Source organism: Lepidothrix coronata, unplaced genomic scaffold (assembly GCF_001604755.1).
Source record: "Lepidothrix coronata isolate B3197 unplaced genomic scaffold, Lepidothrix_coronata-1.0 Scaffold345, whole genome shotgun sequence".
Lineage (NCBI taxonomy): Eukaryota > Metazoa > Chordata > Aves > Passeriformes > Pipridae > Lepidothrix > Lepidothrix coronata.
Window position 1 is genome coordinate 68120 of NW_016690525.1, and position 14957 is coordinate 83076.

Genomic DNA, 14957 nt, shown 5'->3' on the forward strand with positions numbered 1-14957 from the left:
TGAAGCTATGCATCAAGGCACTGAGAAGCTGCAGGCAGTCCCAGAGGTGCCACATGATGGGACAGTGACCTGAGCTGGGGACAGAACTGCAGGGATCACACAGGTAGGGTCAGTCCTCAGGGCTTTATTGTCCTCTGTGCTCAGTGTGTTGCATCTTAACCCTCCTCAGCCATCAGGAGATCATGAAAGGCCAGGCTGCATGGGACCCTGAGCAACCTGGTCTGGTAGAAGGTGTCCCAGCCCATAGCAGGGGGTGGACCAAGATATCTTTAAGGTCCCTCCAACCCAAACCAGTCTGTGATTCTCAGAGACATCTGCACCCTTCTCCCCATCAGACGGCCCCAACATCCCCCCTCGTTCTCTGGGCAATGGACACCAGGGACCACTCCCATGTCCTTCTGCCCCAGGAAGCCCCAGCTGGGGCGCAGGGGCACAGACAGGAGCATGCAGCTGTGGGGAGGGGGCTGTGCACACCTGGATTGGCCTCCTGACCCAGGGATTCTTGAGGCGTGACTCTGCACTGGGCTAGACATCTGAGCTGGCCTGGCCCCGGGAGCAGATGCCCACTGCCGGGACTGGTACAGCTTCCTGGCCAGATCCTGCTCGTACTGTTTAATACTGTCTTCAAGAGCTGAGGATCTGAGGAGGAGGAGGAGGAGGAGAAGGAAGAGGAGGAGGAAAAGGAAGAGGAGGAAGAGGAGATGATGGTGATGAACATCGCAGCGGACAAGCGCAGGGAAAGAAAGAAACAGATACAGGAACATACCCTGGTGAGGGGAAATATGGGTCTGACACAAGGGCAGCCTTGGTTAAACTGAGCTCCAGATCTGATCCTGCTCAACCTTGGCCACTGTCAAGGCAGCAGGAACCCCCAGGGGCAATCTGGCAGCGTGCCTAGGAGCATCAGGCTCAGAGGCCCCACATCCAGAGCTGCCCTCCCCCTGGGCTGGGAGGAGACTGGGAACACCTTCAGACCCCCGGGAAAGGCTGTGAGGCAGTCACAGAGTGTGTGAGTGTGTCAGACTGAGGGGTGTGGGCAGGGGAGGGTGTGTGCCACACACGGGATGGTCTCTCAGTGTACACCTGCACAGGTACCTGATTCACCTGTTCCAGGCACCTTTGTTGGACCATAGAAAAGAGGAACAATATGGCTAAGCACGTGACACATGGTGTTTGCCCTGGGACACGTGTCACTGAGGGGTGAGTCCCTAAACCAGTGCGTGTGTGGGAGGAAAACTGCCAAAATGCTCATAGCCCTGGCTGGGCACCTGCCCCTCAGCTTGTACCTGTGCCTCTGGACCTCACTGTTCCCATGGCTCGAGGGCCAGGACAAGGGGGAACGAATTCCCACTGAAAGAGGGCAGGGTTAGATGGGATATCGGGAAGAAAATCTCGGTGAGGGTGGGGAGGCCCTGGCACAGGTTGCCCAGAGAAGCTGTGGCTGCCCCATCCCTGGAAGTGTCCAAGGCCAGGTCTGGACAGGGCTTGGAGCAACCTGGGCTAGTAGGAGGTGTCCCTGCCCATGGCAGAGGGGTGGAACCAGATCAGCTTTAAGGTCCTTTCCAAACCAAACCATTCCATGACTCTATGCCAGGGGCTGTGTGTGCCCACAACAGGTGTGTAACACGGGTCTCTGGGTGTGTCCCAACAGAGCACGGGGGTGCCAGGGGGAAAAGGAGGGGCATCACACATCCTGGCAGAGCACTGATGACACAGGGAGAACAGGGAAAGCCCAAGAAGGTGCAAACTGATGGGGTCATGATTGACAGCACAGAGCAGAGAACTGGAAAGAAGCAGAAGACAGGAGATTAGAAAAGGAGGAACAAACCCTGCGGCAGTTGGAGAGAACATGGGTTAGTGGGGCTGAGCCCCGTGTGCGGGGCTGTGCAGAACCCCCCCCCACAGCACAGGGGCCTCTGGAGACAGGACCTGAGCCTGCCTGCCCTCATGGTGCTGCGCCTGCTCCACAGCCAGGGAAGAGGCACCATGAGACTACTGGATCCTCCTACGAGACCTGTCCCTCCTTGTCTTACAAAAAGGAGCACGTTATGGTGACTGACTGATTCCTGCCCAAGGCATCAGCCAGGCACTTCTCCAAGAACTGCACAAAAAGCTGCACCCTGGCATCAGAAGCAAAGCAGAGCTTAGGCCCTGGTCTGCAGAACTTAAACCCAGTAATGTAGGACCTCACAGCTCAAGCAGCTCATCCTTACCAGGTATTCCCACCTCTGGAAGGCTCCACCTTTGCTAGCCTCTTTTTTCAATGGACAAAACACGCTTAGAAGAGAAGAGACTGAAGGTTTGGGATGAGAGATCTCTCCCCTGCCCACAGGTGCACCCTCGGTGCTCCACACTCACTAACCCTCCTACAGTGTCACGTGGAACTTCTGCGCCCTGAGCAATTCCAGCCAAATCCAGCTGGCCCAAGAGCACGGTCAGATGGACAGTAATGTTACAGGAGCAAATCGTGTCCTAAAACCATCCTGCCCCCTCCCAGCATTTTTCAGGTTTATCTGCTGGCAACACCAAGTTCCTGGAAGAGCAGAGTCCCAAGATCAGAGCTGCACACCTGGGACATGAGCAGTGTCCCTGCAGGGACTCTGCTTCCAGAGGTCTGTGCAAGCAATGTCCTGTTTCTCCTTTTGACACCCATCTCAAAAAAAAGCTTCTATTACAGCATTCCTTGGATATGTTCATGCTTAGGCAAGAATCAGAGCTGACAGACCTCACAAAAGCTGCCCCTTCGTGTGGGGAATGCGCCTGGGAAATGGAGGCACGAGGGAGTGAAACTCCTGCAAGTCTCCCTGGGAAGAGATGGCAAATCAGGCCCTACCCCTCTCCAAGCACAGGGATGTGGATTTCCAGGAGAAGCTTGACAGGCAGTTTCTGATTTGTTGGCTTAAATACAAGAGTGAAGCTGTTTTCTTAGGTCCAAAGACTGAGTACAATTCTGTGCAGGTTGTCTGCTCCTGGGGACACTGTGGTGCTCGCACAGCATCACACTGATGGCTGCTTTTGGCACCATTCCACACTCACAGCCTTCCCGGAGACAGATGTGTGATTCCAGCCCTCTTGGAGCACCTGCAGCACAAGGGACTTGGTGGTCTCTGCAACCTCATAAGGAAGGATACGGCAGAGCAGGACAGTCCCTAAAAGGCTCCTAGAGAGCTGGAGGACAAGGACCTGGAGTGACAGGACAAAGGGGAAGGGCTTCCCACTGACAGAGGGCAGGGTTAGGTGGGATATTGGGAAGAAATTGTTCCCTGTGAGGGGGTGAGGTCCTGCCACAGGTTGCCCAGAGAAGCTGTGGCTGCCCCATCCCTGCAAGTGTTCCAGGCCAGGTTGGACGGGGCTTGGAGCAACCTGGAGTAGTGGAAGGTGTCCCTGCCCGTGGCAGGGGGTGGGACTGGGTGGTCTTGAAGGTCACTTCCCACCTAAACCATCTTGGAATTCTATGAAAACTGATCTCAAAGAAAATTTGCACAGAGAAGCTTGTACCCTCAAAGCCCTGGAAGAGCAGTCCAGCTCTGACTGAGGATTCACTTGGCACTTCTCCATTCCTGGAGCCTCCCCAGCAGCAACAGCCCTGTGATCATCCATGTCTAAGCACAAACACTGGAATTGCTAAGTGGAATCACAACTCATGGTTATCCTTCCAGTATCTTATCTAGCAGCCCTGTTCCTCTTCAAGCCTCATCCAACCCCAAAAGACAGTTCAGACTGTCCTTTGAATGTCTCCTACAGGAACATCAGGGGAAGAAAACTATTGTTAGTTATGGGAGCAGCCTGACTAATCTTTGGAAGGAATTCTATGACATAGTAAATGCCTGGACTAGCTTCAAGTCTTAGGTTCTGAGCTAGGAAGTTCTCTTTCTTCCAGAAGAATTTTTAATCACTCTTTCATGTTGATGGAATAGCTTGTGGGGGTAAAAATGGCCTCATCCTACCAATATTTTGGCTGCAGCAAGTTTTCCAGCCCAGCACCACTGGATATGTGGAATCCCATTTTTCATTCTGAATATGTGACCTTGCAGCTTCAATAACACGACTGCACACGGGTGACACGGGAGGTGGGAATTGTGTGCTGAGGGAAGGAACACGCCCACCATCGTTCACAGGTGTGTTCATGTTTGTCATGAACTCCCCTGTGTCCACGAACGTGCAAGCACTCTGGGAATCTGGGAGCCCCCTGGAAGCAGACAAGCTCAGCTCAGCTCAGCGGGTGCTTTGCATGGCTTCAACCGATCCTTCATAACCTCCCTCAACACCTGGGAGGGTGTAGGGAAGGGTCCTCTATTCCCTAGTTTTGTTCCCCGTAAGCCCCAGACACGCAGCAGCTCCCGCTCTGTGCTCAGCCCGGCGCAGAGGCAGTGGAGGCTCTGGCTCACCGTGCTGCCCTCCACATAGCCCGTTTCTCAGCCTCCAGTGCCCGGCGCTCCGCTGGAGACAGCTCCTTCTCCTTCTCCTGCCCGCTCAGCAGCTCCGGGCTCTGCATCCGCAGCCGCTCCTGGTGCCGCCGCTCGGCCTTGGCCGTCCGCACCGGAGCGCCGGGATCCCCTGGGAACGACGGGCTCAGCCTGGGCAGGGAGAGGAGGGGTGAGAGGGAGGGTGGCGGAGTCCACACAGCTCACCTGCCTGCGAGTGACACCCCAATCACCTCTTCGGTGCCACATCCACGGGTATCACCCTGGGAGGACACAGGACACACGGGAGTTTCTCATAAGGAGTTTCAGGTTAGATGGGGCTTGGACCAACTGCCCTTGGCAATCCCCACATGGGGTAGGAACCAGGTGGTCTTGAAGGTCTCTCCAACCCAACCCATCCTGGGATTCTATGAAGTTGGTCCCAATCAGTTTCCCTCTCTCCACCAAATCCTTCCTTTGCAGCCTCTGGCTGCTAAAAAGCAGAACTATCCAGTCCCTGCCCCAGCAGCCCCACTCACCCTGACATGGAGTTGGTTCTCTGCTCAGGCTTGATCCCCTCTTCCAGAGAATTCCTCTGCAAGCTGCTGTTCTCACTGAGCTCCGAGGGCCTGGAGAAAACAACCCTGTGAGCTGCAGCACCACAGGCTGCACACCTAGAGAGGGTGGGACAGGTCCACCCCCAGAAAGCAACAAATGGTTCAGGGTGAAGTCACAGCCCTCCATGGCTTTGCTCAGCAGCTCCTCCACCATTGCTGTGAGCATTCCCATGGGGATCTCCTACTAAATGTCCACACTAACATCAGAGCTCATTTCCTGCAGCTGGAGGTCAGCCAGACACACACAGAATTTCTGCCTCAGTTTTTTTAATAAAAATATTTGTTGGGCTTTCTTTTCCTCTGGATCTCTCCCTTAAGTCCCGGGAGCTTGGACTTCACACTTGGCTTTGTAAGATGTGGCACAAAGGTATTCCAAACAGAGGAGTCCAAGAGAGATTCACCTTGGAAGCACTGGTCACCTGATCCTGATTCTATACCTTCATTAACAGACAGATTTGATATATTTTAAATTCTTCCACGAGATGGGCCACAGAGCTGCTCTGAGAGCTGGAACCCCTCTGCTCTGGAGCCAGGCTGGTAGAGCTGGGGGCGTTCAGTTTATCGTGACACTCAGCCCTGATTTTTACTGCTCAAGTTTATTTTGGTTAAATTTCAGTTTCTGTTCTAGCATGAGAAAAATTATTTCAAGAAACACAAATTCAGCCTCTTCCACTGTCTCCCCCATATTCAAGTGTAAATAATAAGCAACTGAAAATCATCCGATGGATCCAGCCTTCCTGTACTTCAGCCTCCTACGTTTCAATATGAAAACGGGGGGGTAAGTGGGACTTCCCGAAAAACCAAGGAGCAGCACATGCCTCAGCACAGGAGGGGGAAGTCTCATGACATCATCGTGTGAGAAGTTCCTGAACTGAGACTGGGCAGAAACAACAGGGAGAAATGAGATTCCACGTACCAGGGTCAATGTGTTCAGCCACTGTGACTGGGAAGTGTTTGTGGAGAGGAGAATGTCTGTTCCAAAGACTCCAAAGAGAGATAAGGACGGCTTCAGCTTCACTCTAGTGCAGCCTTATTTTATCTGGAGCCTTTGAGAACCCTTTTCTCATTCCTCAGTTCTGTGCCCAAGAATTAGAAAAATACCTTCAAGACAATGTGGAGGCCAAGCCCCAGAGAACTGGGAAACAAAAGCCTAAAAAACCCCCAACTTGGTTCAGCATTCAGCTTATCTTGAATCATCTGTCTCTAAAAATCAACCTCTCTACACACCCTCTGGCATTGCTGAAGGAGCTGTTCCCTGAAAAGACAGAGCTGGGAAGTTGTCCCTTTCTGTGCTGAAGAAGAAATCCGGCCCACTCTCTTCCTTGAGAATTCCTGGGACGCCTCTGACACGTGTAGGTGGTACAGGGCTACCTGTAGTCCTGTCTTACCGAGCTGCTGGAGCCTGGATGCTCCTTCCATTCAGCCTCTCGACCTTGTACTCGACACCCTCGATGATGATGCTGGACTGCACGGCCTCGGGCACCTGCCTCACCTCCTCCTCCTCCTCCTCGGCCTCCTCCTCCAACAGAAGGGCTCGCTGCTGCTGCAGCTTGCGGGCTGCCAAGGGAGACAGGAGACAGCTCACACCACAGAGCACTCGCTGAACCCCCAGGGGTGGGACCTCTGGGCAGGGCCTTACACTGAACTCCCCAATAATGGGACCTCTGGGCAGGGCCTTACACTGAACCCTTCAGCAATGGGACCTCTGGGCAGGGCCTTACACTGAACCCCCAACAATGGGACCTCTGGGCAGGTCCTTAAGCTCCCCATCGCTCCAAGTCTGTGCTGGTTTCAGTCCATTCCCTCTCAATGGACACCTTTGTTCCTCCACCATTCCACCAATGCTTCAGATGGAACAAACTCTACAGTATTCCCTCAGTCCTTCCTTCCTTATCCACCAAACTTCCATTCTTGGACACTCTGTGGGCAGATTTCCAGCAGCTTCTCATGTCCAATGTTCCCATCCTCAAACTGAAAGTTGGGTACAGACTCTTCTGCCCCTTCCTCCGAGAAAACAGTCATGGGAATCTGCATCTTCCCACTGGCCTCCTGAAGGGACCAAGGCCTGGGGTCCTGGTGATGGGCCCTGCACATAGCAGTGGCCCTGGGAACATATGGGTCATGAGAGGGTCAGGGACAGAAGGAGGCAGAGAGCAGAGGGCAGATGTCCTGCAGGTGACCAGTCCCCAGAGGTGTTCCTCAGGGCTTAGCCTCGGGGCCAGTTCTGGGCAAGATTTTTATTAATACTTCTATCTGGCTGCAGGAGCAGAATGCACCAGTAACACTTTGCTGATTATGCCAAACTGAGAGGTGTCCTCAAGGGCTATGAGGCCTTGCAGAGGGATCCAGACAGGTTGGAGCATTGAGCAACCATTAATGGCATGAAATTTAACAAGGGCAAATGCCAGGTTCCGCACCTGGGACAGAGCACTGCTAGGCCCAGGTATAATTTCAAGAGGAGTGGCTGGAGAATTCAGTAAAAGCCCTTCTTTCCACTTCACACTGTTCCTCATCACCTCCTAAAACAACTCTTAAGCAGGAGGAATGACATAAAAAACCAGAGCAGCAATTTACCTCCTACTGCAAACCCAGAGCAGCATGGTGAGCACTGAGAGCTCCAAGAGCTCTGCTGCCAGTCCTGTGTGAGGCTGCCACAGTGCCATGGTGCTGCTCATCTGGGCAGCTGGCACAGACTTATTGTCTGGAGTGGCTTCAAAAATGTTACTGAAGTGTTTACCAACTGCAGACAGGGACCTGCTGGAGTGAGTCCAGAGGAGGGACATGGAAATGCTCTGAGGGCTGGAGCCCCTCTGCTCTGGAGCCAGGCTGGGAGAGCTGGGGGTGTTCACCTGGAGAAGAGAAGGCTCCAGGGAGACCTGGGAGCCCCTTCCAGAGCCTAAAGGGGCTCCAGGAGAGCTGGAGAGGGACTGGGGGCAAGGGCTTGGAGTGACAGGGAAAAGGGCAATGGCTTCCCACAGACAGAGGGCAGGGTTAGATGGGATACTGGGAAGGAATTCTTCCCTGTGAGGATGGTGAGGCCCTGGCACAGGTTGCCCAGAGAAACTGTGGCTGCCCCATCCCTGGAAGTGTTCGAGGCCAGGCTGGATGGGGCTTGGAGCAAACTTGGGGATAGTGGAAGGTGTCCCTGTCCATGGCAGGGGGTGGGAATGGGTGGGCTTTAAGGAACCATCCTGGGATTTTGTGATACAGGACACCCTGACACTAGAGCACTTCCAGTAGCCCACACAGTCTCAGTTTAGCATCCACAGAACTCCTCAACATTCACTTACTCCAAATTATTCCCAGGCCTTTTAATAACCACCCATGGGCTTCTCTTCTGGAAGTGCTGCATTTCCATGGGAAAGGAATCACTCAACAGGCCAAATTTCCATGCACAGATTCCAACATACCTTCTTCCTCCTTCATTTTCTTCAGGTCATCCTCCCCCACCAAGGACACACGCTTGGGAGGCTTGTCCAGGTGCTGCTGCTTCACTTCAATCTCAAAATACTTCTGCCTCTCACGGAAGGACCTTTGCTCGGGGCTGTGCTGTCCCCCGGGCCTGTGCATGGCCTCCTGCAAGAGCCACACCACAGTCCATTGGCCCCCCACCACACCACAGCCCATGGGCCCCCCACCACACCACCACAGCCCATGGGCCCCCAGCCACACCACAGCCCACGGGCCCCCAGCCACACCACTGCCCACGGGCCCCCAGCCACACCACAGCCCACGGGCCCCCAGCCACACCATCACTGCCCACGGGCCCCCAGCCACACCACCACAGCCCATGGGCCCCCAGCCACACCACCACAGTCCATGGGCCCCCAGCCACACCACTGCCCACGGGCCCCCAGCCACACCACTGCCCACAGGCCCCCCAGCCACCCCATTGCCCGTGGCCCCCAGCCACACCACCCTCCCCATGTCACCCCAACCCTTACTCTGCCTCCTGCTCCACACCCTTCTCCTCCTCCCCAGCCCCCCCATGCTGTGAGCCCATCTCCTCATCACAGCCCCCACGTCCTCCTGACTCCCACCCTCTTTCCAGCCCTAGCCCCAAAACTCACCTCCGAGGCCATTTTGGTGTTCTCTGTGCTGCTCTGACCAGACAATTCCTAAGGACAGAGAGAAACAGGCACATTTTAAAAGGAAAGTTTCCACCCACCCCCATCTTCCAGCCACGTGAGCTGACGGAGGCTCCCAAAACAGTCCCGCAATTCGCACAGAATTAACAAGTCAGGCTCAGCGATAGTCAGGAATGAGGATTTACATTAAATTGAGGGTTAAACAGAACCAGGTGTGACAACTTCTGAAGGAGCAGAAACTGAAAAACATGAAACAGGTGGAGAACAGGAGCAGGGGCTGAGCTGGAGCTGGAGAGAGTTCACAGGAGCTGGATGGGGCTCACTTACATCTTCCTTACATCAAAGATAAAACCACCCAAAACTTACCACTTTTACCAGGATAAAGAACAGAATATTGGATGAGTAAAACTACAGAGGGTCCAGAGAATCACCATCTGTGACTGAGGAATCCATAGGGGTAAAGTGAGAACTGCCAACAAGTTATGGAAAAGATGTAAGCTTTTTAATTAGACAAATTGAAAGGACCCACAATAAGAGAGAAAGGAGATGACCTTTGGCTTTATCCAAACACACTCCAAAAACTAACAGGAAGTTTTAATTTTGTATAATATGGAGTACAATAATAGAGAAGGGAAGGAGCTGAAAAAGACCAAAAAAAAGCTTCTAGCAAAGGAGCAAATGTCTGAAAACAGGAATTATTGCTGCTACCACAGAAGCAAAGCCAAGAGCTCAACACAAACCTGCAGGACCAGGACAATCCCTGCGCAATAACTCTGAGTGGAATGACTTGTGACAATGCCCATCTGACAAGCACGGATATTTAATGGACTTTTAATTGGGTGGAAGTTCATGCCTAAAACAATAGCTGATATATTCCTAAAAATCCAGAAGCAGGCAGAGATAAGTTGAGCAGTGGAGTTATCAGTGTATCCAAGTTCAATGGACAAATGTAATTAAACAAAAATAATTTAAGGGGACGAAAAGAATTTCCCTCAATAATGCAAACTGCCAGGTGATCTCCCGCAGGAGCAGAAGTTGTTCCTCAACCCGTGATGCATCAGCTGGAGATGGTGATGCTGGAAACACTTCTGTGCACAAGGCACACCTGACCATGAGCTTGGGTCACCTGGGGGATGGCAGATGCCAACAGAGACCAGGTCCACCTCCTGTTCATCCTGCTTTGCTACATCTTCCCTGAGGTTATCTGACAGTCATTAACTCTGAGGAAATCAGTCAATAAAGCTAAAATGGACAAAAATCAAGCCTACAAACAGCAGAGACAGACTGTGACCCCTCTTGATGTACCAAACCAGATCAAGGTGAGGGCAGGTGAGGACAAGGGACACGGGAGGGCACAAAGTGGCTGTCACAAGTCATTGCAGGACAGCCACAGCTTCCAGCATGAACATGGAAAAGGAAAGAAAGGGAAAGGAGAGAAAGGGAAAGAAGAGGAAGGAAAGGAAATGAAGAAGCAACACCCCAGCAGAAAGCCATCTGTGAAACAGGATCTCATTTGCAGCAAGAATGTGCCAGCAAGAAGAAGACAGGAACAGGGAAAAGGGAAGCAGTGAGGTGATCCCGAGAGCAGAGGGCCCCGAAGTGCCAAAGGGGTTCTGCCACAGGGTTCTGCTCCCTTAGTAAACGACTGTCCATGTCAGACAGCTCCAGAGCTCTCACCCAGCTGGAGCTGGCATGCATGGACACAGGCTCCTCAGGAAGGATGGGCAGGGAGGATGGCATGGGAGGGGAGGCAGCAGGCTCAGGGCACCTCGAGGGCAGCGAGCCCAGACTGGGGCTCCCTGGGATGTGGAGGACACCAACAAACCACACAACATCAAGGGGATGCCAGCAAAATGGCACAGGGGTTGCAGGAGGTGACATTTGAGAACAGGCTGTGCTTGTTCAGCCTGGAAGAGGAGGCTCAGGGGAGGGGGATCTAATTCCTGCATCTCTAGAGGAGTTACAGAGCCAAGGTCAGGCTCCTCAGAGATGTCCAGCAAGGGATAAGCAGAAGACATAATCTGTGGTAAAAAAAATTCAATAAAACAGAAAAAAAAACTCTTCACAGCAGAGTGCCCACAGTGTCCTCAGAATCTCTGATTCTGGGAATTCAGAACTCAAGGGGATGGGCCTGAGCAACCTCTTACAACTTTGGATGCATTTGGACAATGCTCTCAGGCACATGGTGGGATTCTTGGGGGTGTCCTGTGCAGAGCCAGGAGCTGGACTTGATGACCCTTATGGGTCTCTTCCAACTCAGGACATTCCATTATTCAATGATTCTAACTTCCAAGGTTGTGCTGTTTTGCATGGGAGACCAAGGCAATGACGTCCAAGGCCTCATCTAACCTGAACAGTTCCATGATTCTGCTACATGGAGGGGAGAAAAAATAGTTCCAGTGAAGCTCAAAATCAAAATCCACTCAAAAATGGCTCAGCACAGGTTTAGCCTGGCCCTGGACTCTGGAATTTCAGAGTTCCTTTGTATGAGAACAGCTTGGTTGTACATCAGCATCCCAATGTCCAAGGAGAACAACGGTGCCGTGCGATTCCAGGACCTGATACACTCACAGACACAGATACACTCTGCAGGGTGACCATCTGCATCATGAACAGATGCCAACTTCCACAGGACCTCAACATCCCCCTTCTCCACGGCAGCTTTCTTTGGAGGGAACAAATCACCACCTCCTTCCCTTCTCACACCTGCTCTGCTCAGCCCTGTGCTGGAGCAGCCCCCCAGCAGCACGAGTTACCTGTGTCCCGAGCAGCGGGTGGGACAGGGGCACTGCTGCGAAGGTCTTGTAGGCCTGCTTGACATTGATGGGGACCTCGTCAGGGGAGGGTGGCGACGGTGGCTTTTGCTACGGGGACAGACAGGAGGTAAAGGTGAGCACAGGTGGTGTGACAAAACCCACACGGGGGAAACACAGCCCAGCTCTCGGCCTGCAGAGCCCGACGAGTGGGATAGGGAAAGGAATGTGTGAGGGAACATGTAAGCCTTGCCAAGGCTGCTCCTGAGCCTTGGGCAGGAACACAAGGAGCAAAGTACTGCACATACACTACACATAGCAGCATGTGGGTCACAGCCCTGTTTTATTTCCTGGATGGTGGAGGAATGGTACTTGTCATGGCACAGATCCTCATTGACCTGACAGGAATGTTGTGATGGATCTCCTGGCCAAGGGCCACATTGCTGTCACAGTCCTTGAGGACTTCCACCCAATTCAACCAGCATGTGCCTACCTGAATCAGGGGTTTGGGGGCTGGAACAGTTACATGGTTGATTCTGACTTCTACTAAGAGTTGAACAAGATTCCTTCTAGTGGAAGGTGTCCCTGCCCATGGCAGGGAGTGGAACAAGATGGTCTTTAAGGTCCCATCCAACCCAAACCACCCTGTGGTTCCATGATCTGATTCAAGTATCTGTAATCTGTGAGGAGATCTGCCTTTCATCTCAAATATTTCCTTTGCAGGATTCCACTTACTCAGAAACATCTGACAAAGTCTGAGGGACCTTCCTACTGCTTGTCACTGCCTTTGCTGGTCCTTTCCTCACCCACCTTCCCCATGACTCCTCCTGCCATGTCTGGGGGGAAGCACAGTTGGGGTGACCTGCTCAAAGCATCACAGAAATTAATGGGATGGGGGACAATGACACCCCAACCTTCCTTCTGCTGGAAAACAAATACTCCTTTGCTATTCATCACTCCAACCCTCTAGATGCACTAATCCAGTTCCAGGCCTTTGTACTTTTTCTTTGTTCTGGGCTGAGGCTAAAATATGTTGTTTGATCATGTTCCTTCTGCACAGGCTGAAGGACAGCACAGTGAGATCAGAACAGACTGTAAAATGTGAACCATGGCCAATTCCATGGGTTCTGTACAGCTCTTTGTCTGCAAAGCACACCTCTGGTTTGGTATCATGTCATACAAGCTCCAGTAGAGAGGGAAGGGCTGGATCCATGGAATCCCAGGATGGTTTGGGTGGGAAGGGACTTAAAGCACATCCAGTCCCAGCCCCCTGCTGTGGGCAGGGACACCTTCCACTATTCCTTCCACTTCTTCTGGCATGACAAAGACCAAAACACCTGAATCTTTCTCTCCCATCAACAAATAGTCCTGGGAATATGAACTTTTCAAAAATAATAATTCTGTAAATTGTAAAATCCATCAGCAGGATGGTATTGGCTCTTGCTCCAAGGTGCCAGACATTGACAAAGGTTCTGTAGGATTTATGTCTCCACAGAACTTAACACCTCACAAATATGGCTCTAAACCTGTACCTGCTCTGCGGATTTTGGCCACAACAGCTTCAGCATTGCCGACTCCTGGGACGGGGAGACACGGAGCAGCTGGGGAGGCCCAGAGAAATGAGTGGGATGCACTGACCTTGCCCTGCCTGTGAGGAGTGAGGGCTCCTCCCCGGGGTACCCAGACTGGTGCATGGACACCACCAGCCTCAGCTCAGGCACGTGGTCATCAAACCACACCATCACTGCTGGGAGGGTGTCCAGCCACAATGTGTGGCACCATGGCACCCAGGGCAGGGAAATGGCTTTCAGGGAGAAACCCCAGGCCACTTACAGAGTTGTGGATCCTGAAGCATGGCTCGGGCTGCTGGAAGGGGTTGGGGCTGTCCCCCTCCTCCGCAGTGTGTGAGGCGGCGCTTTGTCGCACGCGGGACAGAGGCTGAATGACGCCGGGCTTGGTCTGCTCGTGTCAGTGCCCCAGGGAAAGGCAGAGGAAGAGGAGGGGGAGGGAGAAAGAGAGAAGAGAAATGAGCAGTTAGGGCAGCGAGGTGTCTGCCATGCGGGTGAATAAACAAACCCATGCAAATCCATGCACCCCAGCTCCATTCCTCAGCTGTGCTGCCCGCTCCAGCTACCGGACCCAGACCAGCAGGAGAGCTCCTGGGGCCAACACCAAAAGAGATTCAGCCAAGTCAGGGTCACTCAGGACCAGTGGGTTATGGAGAAGGCCACAAGGGAGCATCTGCCACACAAGAAGCAGCTACAAGGGTCAGCGGGATATGGCATGAGTGTGATGAAATTCAGAGAATGTGAGCGCTGGGGGTGGAAGTAGGGAAACATCAGCCAGGAATTGGGAACTGGCAGAAGCTGTAGATGGAAGTGAACCAGACCCAACCAGGGCTCTGACTAGAAATGCAGTTATAGGAGCAGAGGCAAGAGTCTAAGACTTGACCTAGGCATCATCATCGCTGCTGGATGCTGTGTGGAAGTGAACAGAGCACCTGACACTAAAGAGAGTGACAGCAGGAGTTGGGTAGGGCAGCAAAAACGCCAGGAGTGGAAGCTGCGAGGGGAAACGGGAATATAAGCTGCAAAAACAGTTGTGTTGGGTTTTCAAATGGATCATAATTAAGACTTGGTGCATTTGTACAAACTTGAGGCACAGTGGAGGACTGGAGGAAATAGAATAGGAGCCAACAGTGGAGCTGCAAGGCTGGGTGGGAGTGAGCACCCACAGGAGGAAGAGACAAGCTCCACGTGCTGGGGGATGCGCAGGGACACCACAGTCAGGTCTCAGGACAGTTGTACTCACTGATTTACTGTCATCCTGCGACGTAATGAAGTTAATGGAAGCCTGCAAACAGAAATACAGGTGTAAATCTGGAGTCCACCTTGAAAACCTTTAGTTTACCTCTGCCCCACTGCCTGCCCTGTCTGGGGAACTCCCAGATGCTACAGAAGCCCTGCCATTCCTGCTTCTTTGAGTGGGGACAGGCCAGAGCTCACCTGCCAGAGCAGCTCCTCTGCTATGCAAGGATGCCCTCAGCTCTCTGCACATCTCCAGGTTCTGACCCCAGCTCTAGGCAGGTCCTGGCCC

General features: G+C 53.0%; 1 protein-coding gene across 1 annotated transcript in view; it reads right to left on the bottom strand.

Annotated features, from left to right (window-relative positions):
• The window catches only part of SCRIB (scribbled planar cell polarity protein), a 96661-nt gene that overhangs the window by 9559 nt on the left and 72145 nt on the right, over positions 1-14957 (bottom strand). Inside the window, exons 34-42 of the mRNA XM_017838544.1 lie at positions 14673-14714; positions 13695-13820; positions 11865-11972; positions 9091-9138; positions 8431-8596; positions 6409-6577; positions 4943-5032; positions 4389-4577; positions 522-639 (exon numbers count right to left, since the gene is read on the bottom strand). Coding sequence (XP_017694033.1) covers positions 522-639; positions 4389-4577; positions 4943-5032; positions 6409-6577; positions 8431-8596; positions 9091-9138; positions 11865-11972; positions 13695-13820; positions 14673-14714 — 1056 coding nt within the window. The remainder of the gene's footprint in view (positions 1-521; positions 640-4388; positions 4578-4942; positions 5033-6408; positions 6578-8430; positions 8597-9090; positions 9139-11864; positions 11973-13694; positions 13821-14672; positions 14715-14957) is intronic.